At 34.2% G+C, this 22,364-nt stretch overlaps 1 protein-coding gene across 4 annotated transcripts in view; it reads right to left on the bottom strand.

The window, feature by feature from the left end:
- Polr1C (RNA polymerase I and III subunit C) overlaps window positions 1-22,364 on the bottom strand; it is a 90,952-nt gene that overhangs the window by 37,911 nt on the left and 30,677 nt on the right. For 3 of the 4 annotated variants that reach the window (XM_069826625.1, XM_069826626.1, XM_069826623.1), the window contains exons 5-8: window positions 16,509-16,628; window positions 12,644-12,826; window positions 12,118-12,240; window positions 11,625-11,741 (exon numbers count right to left, since the gene is read on the bottom strand). In XM_069826625.1, coding sequence (XP_069682726.1) covers window positions 11,625-11,741; window positions 12,118-12,240; window positions 12,644-12,826; window positions 16,509-16,628 — 543 coding nt within the window. Of the gene's footprint in view, window positions 1-3,306; window positions 3,817-11,624; window positions 11,742-12,117; window positions 12,241-12,643; window positions 12,827-16,508; window positions 16,629-22,364 lie in introns of those variants that run through there. The other variant, XM_069826624.1, reaches the window with a different exon arrangement.

Raw genomic sequence — 22,364 nt, 5'->3', positions numbered from 1 at the left:
AGAGATAATTTTGTTACATGCTTTAATTATAATAAGCAAATATTTACAATGACTAATCTTACTGTTCTTTAAATTATTTTATAACAAAAATGCTTTTGTAATTTCCTGTTGATAAAAGAGTATTACTGGATGATGATGGAGATTGCAGAAATTGTTTTGTTTGGGAAATGTTTCTAAAGCACTTACAAAATAAGAAGACATTTAAGGCAGAGCTACTTCAAGCTGGGCTATGTCGACTAGCCAGTAACAGTGAAGCGGTGTTGCCTAGTTAAATTGTGACAAAGTCTCACTAAAGCAATGTGTGTTACTTTCTTTCTTGTGTGCACAATATTTATAGCTAGAAATGAATTTTAAGCTGTACCATTTATAGAGTGAAAAATTCTGAGACGAAATGTACAAGAATGGCAATTCTATGTCAACTGGTTGGCAAGTTAACGCTTTAGGATTAAACAGAGATATCCAACTTACAACATACAATATATTTTGCTCTGAAGTTCCTCTCTGTGGGTCTCTGTAAACGAAAATAGATTCTGTTTCTTTTCAAATTCAAACATGGACTGTTTTCTATTGTGTGATGTGTAACTTGCCGTAACAATATCTCTTGAAGGGATTGAAAGTGGCTCTGGTATTTCGTCAGTTATATGCAAAAGGACAGTTCTATACTCACAGGCGAGAAGTATGGTATTTTCTGTATATAATTTTTTTAAGAGACTTGCTAACGATGCAGTGCATGTAAATTTTTCACAAACACAGAATCTGACTGCACAGGCATGTGGTGTAGGAGTGCATATAGTATCTTGTATTCTCGGGCAGGAAAAAGAAACAATTAAAATAGGCAGTACACCTTGTATTAGCTCTCCTAGATATTGCAAAATAAATACCTAAACATGTTAATGATTTAGATGACTTTCAGATGCGTGTACTTACTTCATCGTAAGATTTTTAAAATATGATATTAGCAGTATGTATTAGCAGTGCCATTATAGAACATGGAAAGCAAGAAGAAAGTTCAGAATAACCATAGGTACGATTTTCACTTCGACTCTAATATTATACATAGTATAAGACGAAATATCGCAAAAACGTATGAAATATTTGGTTGATATTGTAAACATAAACACACTTGTCCCTTTTTCAATGAATTCTGTGAAGAGTTAACAACATGCTTCGCTTCCTTAAGACCATTAAAAAAGCTTATAAGATAAAGAAATTTAATTGCATTTCACTTTTAAAATAAATACAGGCTTGCTAGGAACGAAGAGTTTTATAACTCCAAGATTCAATTTGTCATTTTAAAAACCTTGCATTATATATAATATATTACACTCTCTACATTTTCAATATAAAAGTTTTCCTTAATATGATACTGTTGGGTTACGCTTTTCATATTTATTTCTATATAACTATCTCCACTCATAGGTTGTATTGCCACAGACCAGAGTGACAGAATATAGAATTTCGAACTTCTAGGTAGTTATAAGATAGAGAATTAAATTAAATTACATAGGCTTGATTTAACAGAGAAAAAGAAAGTAACCTTCAACTTCAATATGAGTACTAAATTACTATGTACAGATATGCTTAGGTTGAATTATCGCCACTCCTACAACCACACTGTATTTCCTCTTCCTGGAGAAATAAACAATAATAAATTCAGGACTACTGTACAAGGAAGTCTGGATATTTGAGTAAATATTCTCACTTATGGTTTGTCAGGAGAGAATTTCAACATGTTAGATAGTACGATATAATATTCAACATTTTTTTTTTTAATGAAGACATTCTTTCTCTCTCATTAACAAAGTAAATTTCTACATATCTGTCACTTTACTTTGCATGTTAGTGACTCCAAGATCTACTGATACGTGAAGCAAAGAAATGGTAAAATTGAAATGAAAATGACTTTAGTAAGAGTATAATATTTAAACATGACACACAATGAAGAAACAGGTCCCAACCCACCCACTCACTGCAGCAACTGGCATTTCTGCCTTTGTCTCTATCTTTCATGTCTCATGCACCACGTGACAATGTTGTACAGCATAGCAATCTATTGGGTTAAGTCATATGCCTTCTTATTCTCAAAGCGCTATAGTCTGACAGTGTGAAGTGATATTTGCATTTCCTTGCATTCTTTGCTTTAGTGATCTTTCTAAATACTGCTAAAATTGCAAGTTTGGAGAACTGGAATCTGACAAAGGAAGAGGATAAGTAGATGGAAAGGACAAAATCTGTATGCAAGAAGTTGGTTCATGTTACGTGAGAAATTGCGTTTAGCACTACCATGCAAAAATGTAGTTTCTGGTCCAGTTCTTATTAAAAATCTTACAAGCAAACGTTCTGATGGGGACTGATAAAAAAGTTAATTTTTTTTCTTCCATTATGTTAATAATGTCAAAAGAAGTGCTTATACAAATTTTGGTCACTCGACCGCAATTACGAGGGCCATAAAAAATAAGTTCGCCAGGGGTCGTTAACAGAAAAAAAAAACACAATTTCATTGGACAAATTTATTGGAACAGACGCAGCAATTGTTGAGCGAGTGGCCAAAATTTGTATAAGTACTTCTTTTGACATTATTAACATGGTGGAAGAAAAAAAATTAACTTTTTTATCTGCCCCCATCAGAATGTTTGTTTGTTAGAGTTGGTAATACTGAAATTGAGAAAGTACAATTTTTATTTTCTTCCTTTTCATTATTTTCCTTTACCATCAAGAGCAAATTATTCACCAAGGTTCTGTTTTCCTGGGGACCATTTTCTGTAGAAGGTATTTTTTCTGAAACTTCCGATATTTCTTCCCTAGCAGACATAGGACTGATGTCATCACTCTCATTAGTACATTGTACAGCCTCTGTCTGAGCTGAGAACTCTCCCTGACATGAAGTATCTTTCTGCGATCAAAATTTGTAGTAGTTTTTCTAGTTTCCAAGCATTCCAGAAGTTGCCTTTGATATTTATATGTATATATGGAAACTTTCTCTATTTCACATCTTAATCTGTATCTTGTTCTCTGATATAAGCATCTCTTGCTGTCCATTATCTGGTCTGTACCTTTCCGACTGAAAGAAATCAGTAATGCAATTCCTAGTATTCATTCTTTTATAGTGTTCTGCCCACAGGCAGGTCTTTCAATGCAAATCCAGCTTTCTAATCTTTCCTATTTTCTGCCTTCCTCTTTGTCTCCGCATATAATATATAAATATATAAACTGGACCTAAAATGGTACTGATTTTTTATTCTACATACCTTACCAGTGGTAGTACATTTACTGAACTGCATTACATATACAATATAATAATAATGAGGATTATTTTAATTGTATGACAAGTATGTCAAGCAATGTGTGAGGTTATGGTAAAGGATTGCCTACTAAGCTACCTTTGCAAAAATGGCAAGAAGGTAACTTTTGGTTTCAAAGCATATTTGAGATTTGAGTAATAAAACTAATAAATAGCAGTTCTCTTTTCATTAATTACAATCATTATTTTAACAATTTGTAATTCAAATTATACTTATTGTACTGGTATAGGAATATATAGAAGAAAGAGTGATTCTGCTGTTTTCGAGGATAGCATTCTTTATGAAAAAGTTAGAAACAAACCAGGTAAACACATCTTTATGGAAACAGTTAACAAACCAGGTAAACCTATCTTCATGGAAACAGCTATAGCTCGTGCAATGAACGATTACCGAAAAACACTGGTGGCATTACTGTCTGTTTTGACATGTGTATGTACGCACGCCGAGGGAGCAAAAGATGCGGGGCGATGGAAGTACTGTCTCTTCCAAGAAGATGAACAGATGAGGACATCGCCTGTGGAAATGAGGAGTGTAGCAAGAGAAAAATTCGAAGCGAATTAAACACGCAACATTATGTTTATGAATAAAATAATGATACTCTGCGAAAGGAACGCTCCATCACTACATAATAAAATAAACACATTTGGAACAAGACATGTATTCACATGCAGTGGAACTGAAACTAAAACCATAATGTAACTATCACAATGCAAGACTGATTCTATCGATGTCGTTTCTCTTCCAACTGTACTCTTGAATATCATTCAAGTTATCTCGTGACCTTTCCTGTCGCCCGCTCTTCCTTATCAAATTGTTTCGTTCGCATTCCTATCACCAGCAATTCCTACTTGCGAGACCTATATCTGTTACGAATGAACCCTCACTATCGCATGTATTGGCAGCAGATGAAGGTTTTGGTTTGTCAGGCCTTGTTCCCAAGAGAATTTGAATTACGAAAAGATTTTGATTACAGAATTATGAGAGCCCAAAGGTACAATGAATGTTTCTTTCGGATTGTGAGCAACAAATGGCGCATTTTATCTTAATGAGATATTGATTAGGCTGTATTTACAGATAAAACATATTGTAGTTTACACACTGTGTTACAGTAAGAGATGGCAACAATTTTGAGGACAGACACATAGTAGTCATCTTTCAGAACATGAATGGTTCTTTTCTGTGCAACAGATCCTTTAATACTATTTGGAATAAATTTATTAATTATTTTGTAACTGCACACAAAGTTCCATGGCTGGGCTCTTAACATCCATAAACAAATGAAGGAAAAAATTATATAGAGAATTCAGTAGGTACTGTAATTTTAAAGATACAATATACTTCTGTATTATTTATGTGTACTGGCCCAAATTTTGTTTCTGTGTCTGTACAATATGTTATCGTCGTCATCGTCATTATCGTCATCCAAACAAATATAAGGCCCAAGGCCCATTACGGTCTCAGTGAGTCATTCACGGTCCACTTCTTTTTGGATGGCTAAAGATCTCTTCCCCTGGGAATGGTATTGAAGCATGGCTTTTGGGAGTCTATTCTGATTTTCATTCATTGGACATGGTTTTCCACTGCAGTTGGTACTTGTTTATAAACTGGCTGTAACTGAAGTTCTTGCATGATATCTTCATTTCTTTTGCGGTCCACACGACTATATCCTAGTTTTGCTCTCATAAATTTCATTTCACAGGCCGTTATTCTGCTGATATCCGTACTTCTCATTGTCCATGCTTCATTTCCGTAACATAGTACAGGTCTAATTAAGGTTTTATACAAACATATTCTTGTGTTTCGCTGTACTAGGGAAGGCTTCATAATTTTGTTGATTATTCTCATTGTTTTATTGTATTTGCAAATTTTAGAAGTTATATCTGTTCACCAAAAATGTTAAATTATAGCCATGATACGTAAACTCATTTATTCTTTCTATTAATTTGTTGTTTAAGCAAATTTTGCTTGCGACCGGGTATTTCCCATGAAATGCCATGACTTTTGTTTTTTCAATATTGTTTTCCAAGTCGTATTTTGTGCTGATCATATTTAGATTATGCACTGGATAGTGAAGCTCATCTCCAATGCATGCAACTAGGGCTAAATCATCAGCAAAGAATAGACTGTCAAACTGTAAATTTCGACTGATAGAGATTGAACTATGACACGTCTGTTTCCAGTCTTTAATGATTTTGTTCATTTACATGATGAAAAGTAAGGGAGATAGGCCACAGCCTTGTCTTACTCCGCTATGAATTTGTTGCCAATCTGAAAGTCTGTTATTGGTTCTTACTGCTATCAAAATTCTTGTGTAAATGTTATGAATAGCTGTTGGGGGACATGACTATCTGCTAGCACCTGAAATAATTTATTTCTATTGACTCTATCGAAGGCTTGTTTAAAATCAATAAAAGCAATGTGTGTCTTTAAGTTGATTTCTCTGTTTTTTTCAATTAGCAATTTCAATGAAAAATAACCACCACAGTAAAACCTGCCTTTACGAAAATCATTTTGTTCTTCTCCAATGATATCTTCATAATGCTCATATAATTCGTTCTTGAGAATATTTGTATATATTTTGTATCCAGAGTTCAAAAGATTTATTCCTCTGAAATTTTCCTTTAGTTTTAGATCCCTTTTTTGTGAATCACAGATTTAGTCCAGTTTTCTGGACTGTCTTGTCCATTCCAAAGCAGATTTAAGAATCTCAAAAATCTTATTAAAAAATTCAGACTCGCATACTTGAATAATTCTAAATTTATTGAAACTTCTGGAGTTTTGTTGTTCTTCAATTTATTTAGCATGTGTTCCAATTCATCAAAAGAAGTATGTTCCTCTACTGCATTATCAGAAAAAGGGAGTTCAAGAGGTTGTTTTGTGCGAGACCATAAGTGTTGAAAGTATTGTAACCAGTTTTCTTGGGAGATGATATTTACTGCGAGGTTACAATATATAAATTTTTAAATATATGTGGGTTTCATTATTAATATTATTATAGCATACTAGAATATATATAACTGTAAATGAATGCAATAAACATAGTATGTGTACTCATACCACTTTCTCTGTGTGTTACTGTCCACTTCTTCAAAATGTTCAACTAGAATTTCATATAATGTATCACACCATAACTTCGACCTGTATCTCTATTTTTGTATTCTTCTCAAGAAAAACCCTACAAATATTGTCTTCGTTCTACTTCACTGATTGACAACTCCATGATGCATTAAGAGGTCAGATACAGCTTACAACAGAGAAATTTTTGTAAATATTCAACATTTTTCCTCCACTATTGTATCTTGTACAATAATGAAAATTGGAATGTGTAAAACATTGTCCTTCTGCTATATGAAAAAAATATTTTTGCAATTTAAAAATATATATATATATATAATATCGGTGCAAATATTGGCTTATGCCGATGATATTGGCATTGTTGGGAGATCAGAAAGAGCCATCAAAAATGTCATCAACTTAGATGCTTCAGCGCAGCAAATGAGCCTCAAAGTAAATGAGGGTAAAACCAAGTATATGGAGGTATCAAGAAATCTCTCAGAAATGGAGTATCTTGAAGTAGGAGGATACAACTTTGAAAAAGGCACCGAATTTAAGTACCTAGGTTCACTAGTTACTTCAGATAATAATGTGAGTGCAGAAATCCAACACAGACTCGTCACAGCAAACAGATGCTATTGTAGACTCCAAAAACAGTTAAAGGAGCAGTCCGCGATAAAATTCCATATTTCGATTATATTATAGGATGTTTACCAAAGTAATCCTTGGATTAACGGCGTTTGTCGCATCGCTCTACGCCTTTTAGTTTGCGAAATATTAAAGGTCTTACTGCAAGCTCTGACGTCATAACCTCTGATCGCTTCATAAGACTGAGTTGTAGTTCCGTTTGACATACAGCATAGAACAAGTAAATATATATTCATACGTTACAATCAGTTATTATTAACACACTTAGGACCTATCACATGCATATACTGTAATAATAATAATAATAATAATAATAATAATAATAATAATAATAATAATAATAATAATAATAATAACTTACCCATTTTGAATTTCGTACTCATAGTGATTAGAACAACTTGGGTCTGGTAAGGGTTCAAACTGAAAAGGTATAATATGTCGATCCATTATAACCTAATTCAACACCTTCACTGAGTGAGTGAATGTATGTGAGACGTGAAATATTCGTTATGAATGGACTGCAAATACGTGTTTATCTCACGTCAACAATAAATTAGTACATGGTTTATATTATTCTATTGCGTCATAGTTGTTGAGTCACACGGTTTAGGCACGAAGCTATGTTTGGGGGAACCTCTAAAACATGTGGATCATCGAATTGCGGCAGTTGATAACCAGAACTACTTCCAAGACATTTTTCTGTATAGTATCTTCTCTCCACGCATTTTTCTTCCACCCATCGTTTAGTGGCTTTAGAGTACTGGAGTCTGGAGTCAGTTACATCTCTTTTCACGTTGTAATTATGGTCCATTATCGCAATCATAGTTCTTGTTAACATTCCACCATATGGAAAGTGTTTTCTCTTAGGAGTGTAAAGCAATCTCTCGTTATGGTATGATTCAAATTTGCTGGTGTGACAAAATTGATTAGTCTGATTTAGGTCTTTTAAAAGGGCAGGATTACATACAACTTTTTTCAGAGCATTGTAATCGCTGGATCCAGGTTCGATCCATTCCCTCTCACTATTGTATGGGTGAATGTGTGCACATTTTTTATTATGTCTCTGTTTCTCTCCATTCGTGTATATTACAAACATGATTTAATACAAAAATGAATCTGTCTTCTAAGTCATCAGAATCACCTTCACATGTAGCACAAGACCACATAGGTGATTTATGATGCTCTCTTTCCACATTTGTGCGGCGGCTTTAAGCTTTTTGCCATGTGCCAAATGTCAAATTGATAGCCCATCCATTCATATTTGGTCCTTATCAATTTCCTAATTCCTCTATGGTGGTCCGATGGAAAGAGGGTAATGTTAATTTTTTCTTTTAGGTGATCTAGAACTTTATCTCATGCTGTTCGCCTACAATTACACCTTTTTTGCAGAACTACGAAGTCTATAATCTTATCTGAATCGAGGTCCATTACACTGTAAGTCACATATTTTGCACTGTAACTAGGTGAGTCAAATTGGCCATCACCGTGATTCACACGTTTTTATCTTTTAGGGAATTGATAAGTTGTTCATGAATCTGAAAATAAGTACATCTGACTGTTGGTTCTACGAATTTTGAAATTATTTTATAAAATGTTGTCTTGCCGATGAAACATAGTTGTAAAGTTTTTGAAAATTTTTAAAACTATTTGTATCTTATATCGCACAATTATAACCATAACTCACTGCTATGCTTCACCTCTGTTCGGACTTCTACTCCCAATTACGGGCATTCTGGCACACTGCATTAACTTTCAGCAATGGTCCTATTGTTTCTACCAAATATTTGTAAAAGAGGAATGACAAATATTACAGACGAAAAACAAAATTTGTAACGCTGACCAGAATAAAAAAAAAAAAAACACTTTTTGACTTCCTATTTACTTTCTGTTTTATGTGCAGCATCCTCGGAACCTGATGAATTAGAATTTGAAGTTTCTTCTTCTATTTGAAAATATGTCTCTAAGTCAGTTTCTGCTCCCCCACATCTGAATCACCACACACATTTCTTAGCGTCTCGCACCCTATCTCACATTGCACAGCTTTGTTTTTATTAGGTTCCTGTGAATTTTCAGCCTCATCGAGAACTACTCACACGTCAATATTTTCAGCTATAGGTGCATCACTGCAACTTGCTATTGCTTCTTCGACGACCTTCTTTCATTTATAAGCAGAGGAGCGCATAGATCAGAACTGTCTTGGGGAGATTCTTCTTTCAAAAATAGGAAAGGGACAGGAGTTTTCTTAATTTTCATAGGAGTTCTATTGTCTTTCATTAAACGTCTTTTTAGTAAAGACGATTCTTCAAAATCAGTTTCACGGAAATGACTGGAACACACAACAGTAGTTTTCGATAGTGTAAAACCTTTTCTTTTGATTTTCTTCACCCATGTTTTAAATCTTTGCAGTAACTTTTCTCTGTTCGGAAATATATGAAATGATACCCCTTCTTCATGTCCTGTTTTTGTTATTCCCTCTGAACACGAAAAATCACAACACCACGGCATTTTAAACTGTATTACGATACAATTTCTTCTGTTTAGTCTACTGTAGTTCAATATCTTTCATATAAAAGAAAATACGTCTACATAAAGCCACAACATTGGTATGTGCTGGTTTTATGATTAAATGAAAAGCAAAACATGACTTCACACAATCATAACTAAGTCCGAAATTCTGTTCACGTTTACTACGGCAAGAGAAGATTATTTATTTTAATACAAAGCGCTGCGCTGCGCTGCACTCGCCGATGTTCTCGGTCTATTACGCAATCACACCAGTTCAGTGGCTGTGACGTCATACATTTTTGTGCGGAGTTAGTAACTTAAGAACCATGCCTCGCAATGATATGCGGCAAATTACATTCTACTTAGATTGAAAAACGTGTTTGATTAAAGCCAACTTAATTTTATCGCGGACTGCTCCTTTAAGATCACATGATATCAGCCTCAGTACTAAGAGCAAATTATATAAAACATTAATAAGACCAGTCTTGCTTTATGGATCTGAAACCTGGGCAGTTGGCAGTGCCGACAATTGTAGGTTGAGTATATTTGAGAGAAAGGTTCTGAGGACGATATACAGACCAGTAAATGATGAGGGCAGTTGGAGGAAAAGATATAACTATGAATTATACCAACTTTTTAAAGAACCAGATGTTTGCAGAGAAATTAAAGCTAGGAGAGTCAGGTGGCTGGGACATATTTGAAGGAAGGATGAAAATGATCCTTGCAAGAAACTGATTCTCACTATACCTTTTGGCACCAGAAAAGTAGGGAGACCTCAGCTAAGATGGCTGGATGAAGTGGAGAAAGATGTAATAGCAGCAGGTATTAGAGGATGGAAAACAAAGGTGTTAGATCGAAGGACATGGAGAAGCATCATTGGAGTGGTCAAGGCTGGAACTCGGCTGTATATATATATATATTTTTTTTTCAAAATTCAAAATGTGCAGTTCACTGTACAGGGATGAAGCATTTCCCTCATAACTCATAAACTTGTTAACTTTTCATGCTCGCTCTCTTTTATTTTATTGTTGAATCTCATGTTTACAATATCATGCTCTTTCAACTACATTCATTAATAAATAATATTTTTTTTATTTTGTGTTAGAAGAAAATACTGATATTTGACCATTTTGTAAAATGAATTAATTTTTTATCAGACAATCAATCAAAGATTGATAAGTGATCTTGCATGGTATTGTAGATATGATATGCATTAATACACACAAGAAATTTCATCAAAGAATGTTGGATAGTTTTTGAGTTATGTGGAAAACGCTTCATCACTGCACAGTGAACTGAATTTTGGAAAAAAAAAAAGTAAATAATTTTTTATATTGTAAAAGTATTTTTTTCATATAGCAGAAGAACAGTGTTTTACATATACGTGTACTAATTTTCATTATTGTACAAGATACAGTAATGGAGGAAAAAAATGTTGAATATTTCCAAAATTTTACTGCTGTAAGCTGTACCTAACCCCTTCAACAGCTCTATGCAGTCCATATAACGTACAGCAGTGGCAAAAAAAAAAAACCGGACCGATCCTTGTAGCTGACACCAAAGAATCCTGTGCTGTGTATCGTGTCAAACTGTGGTAATTTCAATATGGATAGTGAAGCCAGAGGTATGTACTGCTATTTAATGTAAAAATACGCAGTTATCTTTGCCGAATAGAGGTAGAAATGTAATATTAATGCCAGATGAAAATAAAACTCTCAAAGTTTTTTCGTCTGTAAGTTTGAGGCACTGAAGGAAACAAAAGATGGTAAAAATCGAACAAAGGCAATAAATTTCATTGTTACAATTAATTATACAAGATGGATGTGTTTTGTGACTAGCAAAATTTCAATCTGTGACTCTGAAATCAGCTACAAGGGTCGGTCCAGTTTTTTTTTGTCACTATTGTACAATATTGTTGATATGTCTTACTTAAGTGCAAAATGCGCTGAACTGTGAAAGCTCCTATATATAAGGTAATTTGCTATGGATCTGTAGTGTGTAGTGCATAGCACATACATGATAGTGTAATGGGCCTTAAATCTTTGTATTACTGACAAGATCACTTTTTACACTTTACTTTTATTAATTCAAACCTTATAAGAATCTCTTACTTACAAATAAAGTGATCCCTGACTCTTCCCATCCTGACAGCATCTTTGAGATCATCATAGCGATAAACATTTCTGCTGCAAGTATCGTATCTGGCATCCAAAACTTTAGCTTTCTTTTTCCCTAAAGTAAAGTTGATCAATGGTCATAATGTAACTTAATCATAACCATACAAAAGTAACAAAAAAATTTTAAGATGTAATATACACATTCAGCAAACATTCTGAAGGAAACTGCAGAGTTCAATGACACTAAATCTAATTTCATTCTGTAATGAAACACTAAATCCTTTATATAATATTCAACATACATTGGAAAGGAGGACTTTTTACAATTACTAACAAGAATCTGGGAAGAATATTAAATCAGTATTTTATTAGAATAGTTTACTGTAAGACTGAAGTGCAATATAAACTTTTATTGTCATCATTAATATTGTATTTCATTAAAATGTTTTATCACATAACACAGACTTAATATTGTGAATAAATATACTCACCATAAGGGGTTTCTTCAAGACCAATAACTCCAGGAGAAAAACATTTCTGTAATCTTTCTGCTTGTTCACCCTCTACATCTCGAGTAAGAGTTATTTCTGGTAGAAGTCTGTAGAAAGCAGTAGCTGCAAAAGTAACCACATAACATTTCAATTCTTACTCACAAGTGTCAATATTGACCACAATACAGCTTACTAAAAATACTCATATCTACCTGTCTTTGATTCTTTAATATTTAACAAAACTAATACCAAAAATATTTAAAATTCTGCTACCTTATTATTGTAGCATTTTTTTGCTTTATAGCAAGATATTCTGTGTAGCACTGATTTAGATTGTAGTTCAATATAAACAATTCTAGTATTTGCAGCTACTGATAAAGATTTCTATATTCATAACAAGTGCAAAAGAACTAGAAATACATATTTCGAGTTTATCAAGTAAAGCAACCTGTAACTAAATTGATCCCTTAAATATCAACTTAACTAGCACATTATAAATAAATACAGTAAACATGTCACTACATACCAACAGGTGAAAATTTTGCATGATCCTTGCCAATGCCTTTAACAGCATGAAGTTTGAGATCCAGTTCATGTCCTGGCCTCAACTTTGAAATTAGAATATCATCTTGAACAGGCCCTACATCTTTCTCCTTGTAAATGTCACCTTGCCCTCCAACTGGCAGCCATTTTATATGTTTTGTGTATACTGAAAAAATAATATACAGTAAAATAATGAGAATAATCAGTTTTTTTATTTCTGTAAAGTGAAGAGACAGTGCTAAAATACACTATAGTAAAATATACAAATATTCTGCATTCACTGATATTTTAGCCAGTGGGAAAGAGTAGTATCTGCCTAGAGTGGAAAGTATAACGTAACTTGTAACAAAACCCTATGGTGACACTAGAATAAGAAGTCACCTAGCCAGTAATAGTAAGGCAACATTGCCATGCTCTCCAGCTATGAAACACCTTGTACAAGAGCCATGTGGGTCATTCCATGTGAACTCAACCAATTTGAAAAAAAGTGTGGCACGACTGTCATCAAAATTAACATATTATTTTTCGTGAAGACATGCATAATATGACATGCATAATTTTGAAAGGAAAATCGTAAAATGTAAATAGTCTGCATTCTATGGCTGTCCAACATTTTCAAATTACCATTGGAATACAAAAACGTGGTGTTGAATATCTCTTATTAAAAGCAAATGACTAATGAAGTAATGATAAATATTTGACTCTCATATCATTTGAAAGAGATTTTTCTACAGTACAAACTAGGCAAATAGTTATGTCCCAAAACTTCAAGGGTTGTCCACAGGAGTGTTACATAATATAATAATAATATTATAATTTTAATTACACAGTACAATGTACACTCAATGTTGGGTCATTGATGTCTTGTCAACCCACTTAAGGCATGTGGATATAAAGGGAATAATTAGCTCGGGTCTGGCACAGTTCCTGGATAGCTCAGTGGTAGAGCTTAGCCAAAGGTCCTGAGTTCAATACCCGGTCCCGGAACAATTTTTAATCTTTAAAATTATTCAAGAGTTAGCTTTACAGGAAGCTAAACCTGGAAGCCATATTTGCATTTTATCTCCATGTTTGGGTTTGGTTAGCTGTATATATATATATATATATATATATATATATATATATATATATAAATTCCATTGCACTAGAAACAGAAACAAGACTTCATCTTCGTACATGGAAAATAAATTTCTAAAATTCAATATTTTCACAAAATTTTGGAGAAGTTTCTTGCCTATTACATGTCTAATAAGCAGTGTTCAGGACAAGTTTTTTTTTTTCAGTAATGAACTACTACATTCAATGAAAATATATATGAAAATAAATTCAATGATTGATGACTCAGTTGTCATTAAAAAAAATGTTACATATTAGTCGAAAAATATGGGTTTTAGAAATTTGGACAGCCCTGATTCCTAAACTATTGCCATGAATGCTTTTCCTGCGGGGTTTACGAATTCTTTAGCATGAACTAAGTTTTTGAAAAAAAAAAATGGACCAATTTGGTGGTACTGATGCAACACTCTTTGGTTGAGTTGACATGGAATGACTCATATCTAACTTAAATAGTTCTGTTTGCCATACTAAACAACTGTTCTGGCTCAATTAAGCAGAGTCTAAACAAACAGTTTGTGAGCACATCAAGAGATCTTAGTTTTCCTTCAGTACTGATATTCTAGGGTGGTTTGTGAGTCCTTCTGCAGCACCAAGTTCAAAAACATACTTTTAAATTTTATTCTGTATAAAACAATCTATGTGGGTCATTTAATAAGTAATGCATCATATTCCTTTTCTTATTCAAGGTTTATTTTATTGCTTCTGAAAGATGCAATTTGCGGAAAGCAATACGACAATGACGAGAAGGCCGTAGCCGAAGTAAAGATGTGGCTGAGAGGAAGACCAGCAGAATGGTACTGTAACGACATGTAGGCTCACAATCCATGATTTTCATCATAAACTATATAAAACAGCACATTTCCACCAGCCAGGCAACTGTATATAAACTTTGTATTACTGTGACTGTTCCTATTTTGTAGCCTGTGTAGAAAGAGAAGAATCACTAACGGATCATGCTAAGCATCAACTGATGTGGCCCACTCACAATACATTTATGTGCTTATTCTATTTTCATTTTTTTTATTTAAAAAGCAAGTCAAGGTTAATTTATTATATTCATATTCACTTAAAGAAGTCATGAATATTAAATGTGACAATTTCAAGGCTGTAGACCAACAGTGTATTCCAGTTTGAAATCTTAACTGCAAAAATATTAAGTTAATTACGGTAATAAATCCAGTAAAAAAGACAAGATGGTTTGAAAGAAAAGCATTACAACAGCTATATTAAGACCAATCACAGTATCTGATTCCACATTCAATTGCATAAAATAACATTTCCTATTATATTAAAATGCACAATAATTTATTTTTAAAATGAATATGGAGGGTAAATACATACAAAGATGTAAAATAGTAATAAATAATAACACAATAGATCAAGTTACTCATTTAAATATTTAGGCAGCACATCTTGCTACTGGAATATAACACAGATGTAGACGAAAATATAACAGAAATGCAACAAACTAAACTGCTGTATACAAAGAAATTTTGGGAGATATATGAGTAAAGATATGGGCAAATCGTAAAACACCGAACGCTAAGCTCCGCCCACGACCCTTTTCCACTTTTCCCCTACAAGCTCACCACACACTCTAGTGGGAAAGAGTGGAAATAGGGGTTTAGGATTGGGTGACATCTAGTGGCGGAAAGTGGAACAAAAAGAGTGAATTCGGCATCTACGAAGCAAAAGAGGAACTTCATTCTGTTTCCCTCTCCAGCCTTTCCTTCTCTCTTGCTTACTTCATGTCTCTCTCTTTTTTCTTTTTTTCTTATGACTTTGCGGAGGGTAGTATTCAATCCGGTGTTCTTCCTAACAAAACGCACGCACGCTTTTTGGTCACGCTTTAGACCTCTCGGCTACCGAGACGAGTTGGTGGAAGAGGGGAAAATGAATCTATTTATGTTCAAGGGAATGCCATAACGTATTGCAGAAAAATGCAATGTGTGTCGTTGGATATGTCTTAGTACGTCCGTTGTCTAATGCACATTAATTTGGTTGTAATGTGTTGTAAAATAGGAAATACGTGTGAGACGGTAGGCAGTGACCGAAATGGGGCAGATAGTAGAGGAGAGAGCAGGCGAGCAAGGTGCCGAGCGGCGAGGGTGGAGACAACTTCCCCTACTGGCGTTCGCTGTTTTACGATTTATCCAAAGATATAAAATTAAGAATCTATAATATACTCTCTTAACCAGCACTTATGTACAGTAGTAAAACATAAATACTAACGATTCAAGAATAAAGAAGTGTTTAAGTGGCACAAATGCGCTTCACAAGATCTGTCATAGGTGTTACTCTGAGAGACTAAGTAAAGCGCCAAATAATAAGAGAACTAGGAATGAGATAGTAACAGGGGATATCCAAGAGTACCAACAGGAATGGAAGCAGCAAATTTTGAGGATTCCCAATACACAAATTCCACACCAATATAAAACCCAGCACAGAGACAGGACACAAGACATCCTATGACTAGATGGAAACAGCAGTTCCACTGACCTTGGAACGGAACAAACCCAATCCTTGTTTAGGCAGAAGAAGAAGACGAGAAGAAGAAGAAAAGAAAAAAAGAAATCAGGAGACTTTTTATCATGACTCTGGGGATAATAACGATACTGCTCTCCTTCACTATAAATTAAAATGTTCTGTAGTCTAGATAAATTAATGACAAATGACTACCTATAAAATAAATTTCTTGAGATGTTATATATGGCAGAAAACACTATGCTCACCTTTATGGTCCTTGTAGAGGTCATCTGGATTTGTAGAATCCTTTGGCGCATTTGGATTCCAGGTACATTTAATTTTTAACTCGTATTCCAAAGTATCCTGCTCTGTTCCATCTTCATCATCTGAAACAAATGAAGTAATATGAAACATAAGGCTTGCAGATGGTCACTTTCGATTCAATATCTTCAATGTTACTCACTATGTCAAAGAAGAAAAAAAAAGTTTAAGGATGATAATGTTAGACAAAGACTTAACAATTAACAAAGTAAAACAATCTTGCAGTCCTTTGGCAAGTGAAACCATTTTCACTTTCCTATATGAATATGGTATTACTGCAAGCTATTCATTTCGAAATTGAAAGTGGTGTTTGGCATATTGCCTGTTCATCAGTATGAAGGCCTATACAGCAATTTTTCCTGAACTATTGGAAGGATTTTGTTCATATTCAGTATCTAAGACTCAACGCAACCAAGATTGATGCACATGAAATATAATCATAAAAAAAATAATGGATCCTTACTGAAAGAAAAGTCACAAAACAGCAATTTACTCCAAATCAATTCATACTATTTCTTTCACGATTTTCGTTCTAGTAAAGATCATATGACAAAATAATGTTACAGACAGTGTTTCTAAAAATATTTTTGCCAGAGAAGTAAAGTATTACATATGTTCTTCAAATATTAAAAAATTTCTGTTTTCTAGAATTCAGGATCCTTGTGGTGTGCCAATGTTATTGGTCTGATGTTTAAATTTAAATTAAATATATTGCATAATTATACTTGCAATCAAAACTGACACAACCCAACCGAGAGAAGAAAAGAAGACTGAGGATTGGAACATAGCATGTGAGGACTCATCTGCAAACAGGTAAGTTGGAAAACTTGAAGATATGAGAAGAAACAGAGTGGATGTGATGGGAATATCAGAAGTGAGGTGGGAAAATAGTGTTGAGTTGGTGATAGATTGTTTTAGTCAAATGGTGAGTGCAAAGGAAGTCATGGTGTTGGTATGTTACTGGGACCACATGTGAATGGTAAAATGATATTAGTGCGTTATGTAGATGACTGGATGATAATGGTGAGACTACTAGGGAAGAAAAGAGACTTAGTGCTAGTGCAAATTCACATGCCACATAGTGGATTAGCAGGCAAGGAAGTGGATGAAAGCTATGACAAGATAGAAATTGAGAAGGAGAAGAAAGGAGCATGCATAATCCTAAAGGGCAACTGGAATGCAGTAGTAGAAGGACAAGATGGAAGAACATTTGTAAAATATGAATTGAAAAGAATAAATGACAGATTACATTATTCTGTTTGCTTTAGAATTTCGAGTATTTGCCTTCCACATGCAAACACAAACATGAATATCTTCTTGGTGAATTTCTGTAAAAGGAATGCAATGAGTGTTGGAAATACATTATTTCTACAAGATGAAAGAAGATACAGGTGGACATGCCAAAGGGATGAAAGGAGGTATCATATAGACTATATAGTAATATAGGAAAGATTCCGAAATTGCTTAAAAATTGCAAAGATTTTACTAGGAGCGGATATTCATGTTTAACCCTGTAGCATCTCAAAGCAGTTCACCCACTGAGGTCTTCAGGATTGATTTCCAGTTTATGGGATGCATAATGGGTAACTTGAAGATATTCATTTTGTGTTTGCATGTGAAAGACAAATATTCGTAATTCTAAAGCAAACAGAATAATGTTTAATACAGTTTGCTTTTTAATAAAATTATAGGATTTTTTTTTTTTTTTTTCACAAAATTAGGAAGTCAACTTTTAAAACGTATCCATACAAATACTTCTTATGTCTACTATATACACAACTGGTATAAAATGTTTACATTATTCTTTTTTTTTAACTAATGGCGGGTACCTGACTGTCATTCACCCATATGAAACCAGTTATTAGACAGACAGAGTAAGAATATACTGTTACTATTTATTTATGATAAATGCTTAATATGTTGTTGTTGTTTTCTAATGTCAGGTATTTGACAATAAAGTCATTTGACCTCTTGCATTCCAATATTTTTTTAAGATATTGTCATGGTCAGCCAATGAAGCACAGATTTTGAGGTGTTCCAAATCATTTCTTGGTTTGAGTTGCACAATGGGCAGTTAGGGGACTCATATAAAATTCCAATTCTATGCACATGTTTGGCCAAACAGTCATGGCCTGTTGCCAATCTAAATGTAGCCACAGACAACTTGCATGGTAAATCGGGAATTAACTGTGGATTATGATGCAGAGAGTTCCATTTTTTTCCTTGAGACTGTGTTATCAAATTTTGTTTGTTGAAGTCTAAGTATGTGTCTCAGTGAAACGTACAGGGTCAGTTTCTGTCAGATGCGTTTCCAATTCACTGTGGGCTGAAGCAAGGAGATGCACTATCACCTTTACTTTTTAACTTTGCTCTAGAGTATGCCATTAGGAAAGTCCAAGATAACAGAGAGGGTTTGGAATTGAACGGGTTACATCAGCTGCTTGTCTATGCGGATGACGTGAATATGTTAGGAGAAAATCCACAAACGATTAGGGAAAACACGGAAATTTTACTTGAAGCAAGTAAAGCGATAGGTTTGGAAGTAAATCCCGAAAAGACGAAGTATATGATTATGTCTCGTGACGAGAATATTGTACGAAATGGAAATATAAAAATTGTAAATTTATCTTTTGAAGAAGTGGAGAAATTCAAATATCTGGGAGCAACAGTAACAAATATAAATGATACTCAGGAAGAAATTAAACACAGAATAAATATGGAAAATGCCTGTTATTATTCGGTTAAGAAACTTTTATCATCCAATCTGCTGTCAAAAAATCTGAAAGTTAGAATTTATAAAACAGTTATATTACCAGTTGTTCTTTATGGTTGTGAAACTTGGACTCTCACTTTGAGAGAGGAACATAGGTTAAGGATGTTTGAGAATAAGGTGCTTAGGAAAATATTTGGGGCTAAGAGGGATGAAGTTACAGGAGAATGGAGAAAGTTACACAACACAGAACTGCACGCATTGTATTCTTCACCTGACATAATTAGGAACATTAAATCCAGACGTTTGAGATGGGCAGGGCATGTAGCACGTATGGGCGAATCCAGAAATGCATATAGTGTGTTAGTTGGGAGGCCAGAGGGAAAAAGACCTTTAGGGAGGCCGAGACGTAGATGGGAAGATGATATTAAAATGGATTTGAGGGAGGTGAGATATGATGATAGAGACTGGATTAATCTTGCTCAGGATAGGGACCAATGACGGGCTTATGTGAGGGCGGCAATGAACCTCCGGGTTCCTTAAAAGCCAGTAAGTAAGTAAGTGAAGTCTAAGTATGTAGATTTAATAAATCTTTTCACAGAGTAATACGTAGATTTAGTAATAGGTCTGTAAGTAGCAGTGCTGCCCTTCTTTGGTAAACCATCCGCAGTCTCGTTTCCCAGGATTCCATAATGGGATGGTATCCATTGGAATACATTTCTTTTATTGAGTGTTATTAATTGAGAGAGCATTTTAGTTATTTCTGCTGTTTGAGATGAAGGCATGTGTCTAGAGACTATTGATAGAATAGCTGCTTTGGAGTCTGACAATATAACTGCATTTTTAAATTTAATGATGCAATGATTTCTCCATCAAAACTTGTTAAATGCTTAATACATAAGAGTACACTAATTTTGTACCAGGATGTGCCATGATGAGATGAGACGATAATTTGTTGGGATCAGGGGCAGCTTTAGAGGCAGTGCCATCGTGCCATGGCACTATCAGAATACAAGAGAAAAAAAGGAGAATTCATACTTTCCGCGCAAAACCGAAGAGAAACAAGTTACGCTTGTGCTTGCAAACTCTACCACCAATATTGTCGTTGCTGTCAACCATGTTGTAACCAGTGTTTGCAGCATGGATCTGAGCCAGGCACTACATCTCATAAGAAATATAAGGGGATGTGCACGCAAATTTCATCTTCTCCAGTCCATTTCAGCATATAAATGTGCCAGGCACGTTTACCGCTTTCGTCTTTAAACACTTGGGTAGCTATATACAACCCCTTTACTAGCTCACTCCCTTACCTCGCACTCTTGTCTGTTCTCCCACTTTGTCAGAATAAGTTTCTTAGAGGAAAGGATGCAAAAATAAGATAATAAAATCCTTGCCAGTTTTTTAAAAATACTGTGTTTAAGAATGTTTTTATTTCACTATATTTCTAACTGTAGTGCGAAACTGTAAACCTGTGTAGTGTTATCGTGATATGTAAGTTGTGAAGAAATTAATTCCGTTATCACTTTATTAAAATCTCCGCTTACAATATTAACATATTATGAAAACTAAATTCCTGTTAAATAATTTACTTACACGGCATTTAAATATTCACTAAAAACAGCAACATGCTAAAGTTAACAGATCTGGCAAATTCAACTTGGATGTTTATTAGGCCTATAAAAAAATTGGTTGTATGAATGAGATATGGAGAAGTGTTCTTCTGTTTCCTGTGTGTTCTGTTCCGAGGTGAACATAACTAGTTAAAAGAGGTCTTATAGATTTACAACACTTAGGGCTAAGGAATAAACTAGGACACTAAAAATCAAAAGTTCGTATGAGTAACGTCTTCAGTTTGTCTGTGCTGGTTAAAGAGAATATTGAAATTCAGTTAAACTTACATTACAGACTCGCAATTGCAAAACACAATGAGGAAGTCGAAGAAAACAGGTATGTCCTAAATTTAATAATAAACTGTATAAAATTTTAGGCAGCAACAGATTTAGTATTAACAAGGTACGATAAATCCAATAACTTAGGATACAGGGGCGTGTTTCGTGAATTAGTTCATTTCAGTTCTACATTAGATAAAGACTTAAATAGTTAAAAGAGCACTTAACCAAGTCAAGGGTACTTCTAAAATCATTCAAAACGAGTTGCTTGACTGCATGTTGAAAGTACAAATGTACAAATAAAAAGGAACTAATGATTATAGACTATGTTTCTATCATTGTTTACCACACGACTGATGTTTCAACTCCTCCTACTATTAGTTACGAGCCACCGGTGTAGCTTTCGTCTAAGGCATTTGCCTGCTGATCCGGCGCAGGTTCGATTCCTGCTTGAACTGATTACCTGGTTGGGTTTTTTTCCGAGGTTTTCCCCAATCATAAGGAAAATGTCAGGTAATCTATGGCGAATCCTCTGCCTCATCTCGCCAAATATCATATCATTATCACCAATTCCATCAATGTTAAATAATCTCATAGTTGATACAGCGTCGTTAAATAACCAAGTAAATAAATAAATTACGTTATATTATTGATGGAATGCTTGTCTGTCAACTGTCAAGTGTGCATTTTTCCTCTAATTTGTCTGGATTGTGTGTACAGTTGATACATTTTGATGAGTTTAATAATAATAATAATAATAATAATAATAATAATAATAATAATAATAATAATAATAATAACAATAACAATAATGCCATTATTATTACTGTTTATTTTTATCCCTATCTCTGGCACTAGGCATTAAATGTTTTTATGAGCCACCACTGGTTGGGATACCAGAGGGGAACCCGAGCTCCCAAAGAAAACACTTTGTTACCCAGACAACAGGCTTGCTCGACACAAGTTATAAATCGGGTATATGCCGAGTATTATGCAACAATGCGTTATTTATTAAATCCTGAATTATATGTTACTGCAAAACTGTAGTCAGTAGTCTGATTGTGAAATTTATCACATTTCGTGGGATATTTTTCACATATTTGACATCAAAAAGCACTGCTTTCAACCTTTATATTTTACTTTTAACTAAGAATGTTACATTTCCCTTCACATACTTTATAGAAAACTGAGATCTTCCTTAT

Source organism: Periplaneta americana, chromosome 5 (genome assembly GCF_040183065.1).
Source record: "Periplaneta americana isolate PAMFEO1 chromosome 5, P.americana_PAMFEO1_priV1, whole genome shotgun sequence".
Taxonomy (NCBI): Eukaryota; Metazoa; Arthropoda; class Insecta; order Blattodea; family Blattidae; genus Periplaneta; species Periplaneta americana.
Note: the sequence above shows the minus strand (reverse complement) of the source record. Positions and strands in the feature narration are given on the sequence as shown.